The 6,526-nt window shown below is 48.4% G+C and overlaps 5 protein-coding genes across 5 annotated transcripts, besides 11 other annotated features; all 5 read right to left on the bottom strand.

The window, feature by feature from the left end:
* Positions 1–6,526: a sequence feature (heterozygous, Esmeraldo-like haplotype).
* Positions 50–1,339, bottom strand: Tc00.1047053503611.50 (hypothetical protein, conserved; the record flags this gene model as incomplete). The annotated part of the gene is made up of 1 exon (XM_799623.1): positions 50–1,339. One exon carries the CDS (start codon positions 1,337–1,339, stop codon positions 50–52), a length of 1,290 nt encoding a protein of 429 aa, XP_804716.1.
* Positions 1,399–1,421: a sequence feature (AT_rich).
* Positions 1,568–1,615: a sequence feature (CT-rich).
* On the bottom strand, positions 1,646–2,023 carry Tc00.1047053503611.40 (ribosomal protein L24, putative; the record flags this gene model as incomplete). The annotated part of the gene is made up of 1 exon (XM_799622.1): positions 1,646–2,023. One exon carries the CDS (start codon positions 2,021–2,023, stop codon positions 1,646–1,648), a length of 378 nt encoding a protein of 125 aa, XP_804715.1.
* Positions 2,149–2,188: a microsatellite.
* Positions 2,324–2,348: a microsatellite.
* On the bottom strand, positions 2,569–4,059 carry Tc00.1047053503611.30 (hypothetical protein, conserved; the record flags this gene model as incomplete). The annotated part of the gene is made up of 1 exon (XM_799621.1): positions 2,569–4,059. One exon carries the CDS (start codon positions 4,057–4,059, stop codon positions 2,569–2,571), a length of 1,491 nt encoding a protein of 496 aa, XP_804714.1.
* Positions 4,116–4,137: a sequence feature (AT_rich).
* On the bottom strand, positions 4,174–4,551 carry Tc00.1047053503611.20 (ribosomal protein L24, putative; the record flags this gene model as incomplete). The annotated part of the gene is made up of 1 exon (XM_799620.1): positions 4,174–4,551. One exon carries the CDS (start codon positions 4,549–4,551, stop codon positions 4,174–4,176), a length of 378 nt encoding a protein of 125 aa, XP_804713.1.
* Positions 4,566–4,621: a sequence feature (T-rich).
* Positions 4,854–4,888: a microsatellite.
* Positions 5,112–5,166: a microsatellite.
* On the bottom strand, positions 5,170–6,525 carry Tc00.1047053503611.10 (hypothetical protein, conserved; the record flags this gene model as incomplete). The annotated part of the gene is made up of 1 exon (XM_799619.1): positions 5,170–6,525. One exon carries the CDS (start codon positions 6,523–6,525, stop codon positions 5,170–5,172), a length of 1,356 nt encoding a protein of 451 aa, XP_804712.1.
* Positions 6,042–6,195: a sequence feature (GA-rich).
* Positions 6,215–6,249: a microsatellite.

The following is a 6,526-nucleotide window of genomic DNA, read 5'->3' as shown; positions in this document are numbered from 1 at the left end:
AAAAAAAAAGAGCAAAAAACAAAAACAAAAGCAAAAGAGTGCAAACATGTCAGTCTTTGTCTCGATGACGCTTACGCCTCGCAACGACGCTCATTCGCGTCGTATCTCCTCCTTTGACGAGACGTTCCAAGTCTCGATGAATCTGTGTGCTGAGTAGCAACACCACCTGCCGCTGGGTGAGGAGTGAACTCGCAATTGTTGCAGCAGGAAGTGGATGCACAACCCACTCCTGCTGCGCCGCCGCCGAGACAACACCCTCCAGCTCCAGTCGGCACATCATTTGTTGGGCCATCTCCAGTGTGATCTCGAGTGGGCATGAGACGCGAAGATAATCCGCAATTTCCCCCATGGATACTCGTCCCCGATAAACGGCAGGTGACTTTGTCAACACAAAACACGTAAACACAAGAAAGGCAAGTTCCTTTGAAGACGAGAAGGAGTTGGTCGTTTGATCCTCAGGGCAATCCCGTGACGAATCCTTGACTGAATACGTCTGTTTACGCGCTGCATTTACATCCTGAACCTGTTTGAGTGCCGCCTCCCCCTCCGTGTCGGAAAATGTCGTGTCTACCGTTGATGTTGTCATGGTGGAGTTTCCAGCCAACATGGACGAATGTGACAACAACCGGTCAAAAAAGCGGTGCCGAATGGTGATAGACATCATGTGATGGCCCGTATCAAGCGACGCAATGTTGGCACTCTGCTTCGTCTCCTGTTGATGAAGACCAACGAGGTGGGCACTCGCAGGGGAAAAACAAGGCGGCTCGTACGTCGGTGGCGTTACATCTTCATAATACGTCAGCTGCATCGCCAAGACACGCTCACAAAGGAGCGGCGGTAATCCCTCCACCACCTCAACGAGTTTTGTGATAATACCTGCAAGCGCCTGCTGAACCTCCTGACGTGTGTGCCGTTTTCTTCGAGTTCTTGCCGTGGCTGTTGTTGCAGCTGTGAGCGAACACATTTTCCCGTCGCCCTGAGAGTTGCCTGCAAACCTCAATGAAGCCCGCTGACCGTCTGGAGAGTACGACACGGTGAAGCTGTAGCTTTCAAGCAGCTCCGTGAAATTTGGGGCATATATGCAGAGGGAAAGCGCCTTCAAATACCCCTTGTTGAGGGCATCAAATGCCCCATCTTCCATCCACTGTGATATGACGTCGGCTTCAGGCGATGATCGCACCAACTGTTTGAGCTGCAGACCGAGAAATTGTCGTGGCTGGTACGACTCGTCGTTGCACAAACCCCGAAGGTACGTAACGCAAGAAACAGCCACACGAATAAAATTTCGTATGGCGGCAAGACTCTGAACTTGCGTTACCTCCGTAGCTGTGGATGTCATGTCAACAGGCCTTTCCCAATGAATTCTTAGTCCAATTTAAACAGAAAACAAGGAGTGCCTTTAATAATAATAATAATAAAAACAAAAAGGAAGCAGGAGACATACCGCACATCTTTTAAATACCCACCACCAACTTACGTTCCAATAAATCCCTCCAAATATGTGTGTGCACGCATATAAGCTATTAAAAGTGATGGACTTGACAAAAGACCAAATCATAGATATTTGAAGAAAGCAAAGAAAGAAAGAAAAACAAACAAATAAAAAAAAAAAGAACATACTGCTGCAAAGACATTTTCATGTCCCTCACTTCTTCGCAGCCTTGCGCTCGGCCATCTCCGCGCGGACTGCCTTGCCCTTAGCGGAGCGGTCGACCTTCTTCGTCTTGGCCCGCACCTCCTGAATGTAGGAGAGGTCGGCACCAACGATGCCGCGCTCCACCTTCACGGTGCGAGCGGCGCGACGACGGCCAACGCGGTCGGTTGTCATCTTGCGGTTGATGCGGCGGTACGTGCGGGTCCACGGGACAAAGCGGGGATTCTTCTTGCGCATGTACATGGCGAAGCACTTGGGGCGGGCAAACGTCAGGACGGGCTTCGTCGATAGGAACGCAAAGGGCACGTAGCGGCGGCCGTGGCCGGGATGCACCGCGAAGTGGGAGAACTCACAGTCAATCGTCCGCATAGTTCTTCCTTTCGATAGCGTAAATGTAGGGGGGGGGGGGGCGAAGAAACGGAAAAAACAAAAACAAAATCAAAAGTTAATCCGCTTAAAATACATCCCAAGACAACGTCAACAATTCCTCAAAAAACAAAACAACAACAACAACAACAACGATGACAGCAGCAAGCGTTGATTATTTACAAAGCCAAAACATTCTCCCTCTCTCCCCGTTTCTATCGCACTACACGGCTCCACAAGTATCGGGGTCTGCAGCATGGCTCACCACTATTACTCTAATGGCTAAGGTAGACATGGCAAATCAAAAAAAAAAAAAAAAAAAAAAAAACCAGAGCGGCTTGTAATTATTGAAGATTCGGCGCACAAGGGAAGAAAAATCTCCTTGGGGGTTGCATGCGTGCCGTGGTGGCACATGCCATCCGGACTGCCGCCATTTTCACTCCAAAACATTCACACGGGCAGGACGTTCAAATAATCCAAGCAAAACAAAGTCCACTCTTCATGCTGAAAAGAGGGAGGTAAAAAAAAACAACAACAACATTGCACAATTAATGCGCATTGCTGCCCACGGTTCGTAGCCGGCACTGCCCTCTAAGGAAACTCCAAATCAATAATCCTGCTACCACAAAAGGTACTGCAAGCATTAAGTAGTTCAATGCACTCCACACTCCAATGGACTCCGAGTCGGTAACAACAGGTCCACTGCCTGACGAAAACTCAAATATAAAGTTCGCCATGGCATGTGCCCCGTCAATTGGCATCACGCGCTGAAGTAGCTGCGGTAAAGATTCCAATGACTGCGAGAGAAACAACATACAAAGGGGTTCCATTGCATATCCACGCGAATTCAGCTTTGAAGGAAGCTGAGGACTCTCAAATCGCAGCAATTTGCTCAGTTTTTCATGGGAGAGCACATCAGAGGCACCGTGGGCGGCCATGCACCGTCCCCCAGCAAGAAAAACATGATAATGCGCCTGCTCTCGAAGAGTGTTCACCAAAAGCAATATATCTTCAAGTAGCGGTGATGCGTATATTGCCAAATAAATGTGTGAAGGACGAAAGGATGAAGAGAGCACACCTCTAAGGAAGCAAATGGAAGCTAGCGCCTCATCCCAGTTGACATCAATGTGAACCACATCAAACCGCGTCCTTAAAAGGGGTGAATTGCCAAAGCTCACCGAGCTGAATGGAATCAATGAAACAGGAATTTGCGGCTGCGTGCCTTTATCCCATATTCTGTATTGACAGCTATTCTCCATGACCGAGCAGATTGCATCCGCTGCGATGTTGGGGTTCTTCTCGTCAATCACACCAATAAGCGGCATGGCAGATTCTGCCTTCGACGGATAATCAACTGTGGAGATCAGTACACCAAGATTTTGAAGGTCATTTTCAACGCCACGCCCCACGAAAAAATCACCGTACACCAAAGCGTATACTTTTATCGAGCGTCCAAGCGACTGTTTGGCCCGCTTCGCGTGGAGCTGTGAGAGGTATGGCCCGACGCAGGAGTTGGCAGAGCAGAGATGAAGCACCTTTGCCTCGTTACCCATGTTCGCGGAGGCCGAGCTAAGCAACTCCTTCATGATCTCACTTTCGCTCCGGAAATTCACTGCGCGAGTATTTTCCTCAGAAGCAACAGGTTTCACATTCTTTGTGAAAAAACGCGCCACCTTGTGAAACACATCCGCTGCTCCAAAGGGCTTTGCCACCAGTACGGTGACTTCGTTTAGAGGAGACGGCAACGCGGCAAGACGCACCCCTGAGGATCTGGCAAGCTCTGACACACGCGGTGCAGGCTCCGCGGATGACCGCACATCCTCTGATGCCAAGTATACATCCACCGTAACAAAAGAGAAGACCAGAGCAAGAACGGCCACCACCAGATTCCTTTTTACCAATTGCTTGCCATCAGCGCGACACATCAGCCCTAATAATAATAATAAACTCCGCCAAACAGAAAAAAAGAAACAAACAAAAAAAAAGGAGACAACAGAAGATAAAGCATCAAAAAGGAGAAGAGCTCTCACGCACAACATGCCAGAAAGAGCTAAGAGACACACAATAAACACGGACACATGCGCCGGGTAAGCAGAAAAAATAAAAATAAAAATTATGAAACAAAACACAACTGAGACTGGCTAGCCGACAGTTCACTTCTTCGCAGCCTTGCGCTCGGCCATCTCCGCGCGGACTGCCTTGCCCTTAGCGGAGCGGTCGACCTTCTTCGTCTTGGCCCGCACCTCCTGAATGTAGGAGAGGTCGGCACCAACGATGCCGCGCTCCACCTTCACGGTGCGAGCGGCGCGACGACGGCCAACGCGGTCGGTTGTCATCTTGCGGTTGATGCGGCGGTACGTGCGGGTCCACGGGACAAAGCGGGGGTTCTTCTTGCGCATGTACATGGCGAAGCACTTGGGGCGGGCAAACGTCAGGACGGGCTTCGTCGACAGGAACGCAAAGGGCACGTAGCGGCGGCCGTGGCCGGGATGCACCGCGAAGTGGGAGAACTCACAGTCAATCGTCCGCATAACTCCAGAGCTCTAAATAAATAAATAAATAATAATAAAAAAAAAAAAACAGGTGAAAGTATAAAAATGAGTGCTATAATGCAAAAGATTCAGCACACAGACACGCATGAGAGAGAGATAGGCAGACACTTCTATCAATCGGCGTATAACTTCTGTTTTAACGACGACGGAGTGCAACAAACAATCCGATTGAGAGGAATTCTCTTTCCAGCTTTGGTGGACTGTGCCATCACACTTCATGGATGGGCATGTTTTGCAGATCTTCGCTGAAACACAAATAAATCCCCTCCTTTCCCCTGAATAAATAAGAAAAAAAAAAAAAAAAAAAAAAAGAAAACACATGTATACAAATACACAAAAAACAACAACAACAAAAAAACGGAGAAAAACAGCAAAGGAGCTTGAAATTCCTCAGATAAAAGTCAAAGCAATTAGCGGCCGAAGTGACAGTTGCCCAACAATAACAATAACAACAATATACCGCAAATACTTCAGTGCCACCCTGCTTCTTCTTCCTTTTTATTGCATAATTCATCTCCCCCTCTATAGTATTCGATGCATATATATATATTTAAATGTATATGTGTGTATACATTTATCTGTCTTTATGTCTGTCTCTTATGGTTCAATTTTCAACTTATTGAAATAGCCAAAGCTGTGAGACCGCGTCCGAGTCACACGGCCAAGTGGCGGCTCCTTCAAATTAAGCAAATAGGGCTGAATGGATTCAAGGGTGCGTCGGAGCGCCGCCTCCCTTACACCCCGCTGGTCTAATCCCTCAATGAAGTGCCCTAAATATTCCGGCGGCACAGTGCCCCACACCCGTTGCGTGACATCTTCCCTGTGATTCGTATGGCCATTGCCATTTCCATTACTGAAATTGTCTTCATCTGAGTCATCAAGCAACTTGGGTTTTAGATCCTTCACGCTCTCAGTCAAAAGTTCTCGTGGCTCAGGCAATATGGGAAAGTTTGGATCCGTGGCAGCAGTCGACTGAACAAGAACGTGACGATCAAATGGAAATCGCCAAAACATTCGTCGGTAGCGGTCCATACCGAGTGGACGGATAAGGGCACCAATGTCTTTTCCGTCCTGCATGCCCAAATTTTCATTCACGATATTTTGCAGCTTCTGCTCCATCTCTTCAATCAATTTCTTCCGTTTGGATTCATATGTCTCGGAGTTGCCCTTCGCTGATTTCGAAGAAGAAAAATGCCGAAGAAAAGAAGTAAGTTCCTTATGGACTCCTTCTCGAATTTCCTTCGTTCGCTTTTCCATCGTTACCTGCATATCCTCATGCATCTTTCTAATATTTTCCGCCCCTTCCCTCGCTACGGGAGAGCTAAGAGCCGCCAACACCATGTACCGCAAAAGATTTAACCGATCCTCTATGTCCACGTTACCCCAAGCGGCCATTTGCCGCAGCTCCGCTACTTTTTCCAGCGTGGCTTTTATCCCCGCGTCCAATTTGTCTGTCTCATTTTCTGAGGTCTTTTTTTTTTTCAGGCTTTCCTTCTTTTCTTCCCCTTCTGCTTGCACTTTTCCCTCTTCCTCCCCGTTTGATTCGGCGGATTCCGCTTCATCATCATTATCGTCTCTTTCCTCCTCCCATTCTGTGTTTTGACTCTCCTCCTCTTCTTCGTCCCCCGTCTCGTCACTGTCGTCTTCCTCCTCTTCCTCTTCCTCTTCTTCTTCTTCGTACGAGACAACCTTCGGGCGCCGCGGTGGGCGTGTCTTTTTGTTACCGCTGCATACCGCCACAAACTCAACCATGCTGCCGAACCAGTCTTTACCTCGTGTCAAGACTTTCGGACCATTGGAGGAGCGTAGTTCTTCCATCGACAAATTTAACAGTGCAAGCACAACTTCCTCCATAAGCCCATTATCGCTTCCTTCGTCCGACAACAGGCCTTTTAGAAACAAACTGAACGGCATCTGCGAAAGATGAAGCGGTCTGGGCAGCGATGTAAGCATG

This window comes from Trypanosoma cruzi, genomic scaffold (genome assembly GCF_000209065.1).
Source record: "Trypanosoma cruzi strain CL Brener 1047053516379 genomic scaffold, whole genome shotgun sequence".
NCBI lineage: Eukaryota > Euglenozoa > Kinetoplastea > Trypanosomatida > Trypanosomatidae > Trypanosoma > Trypanosoma cruzi.
The sequence above is the reverse complement of the archived record's forward strand: the minus strand, read 5'-3'. Positions and strand labels throughout refer to the sequence as shown.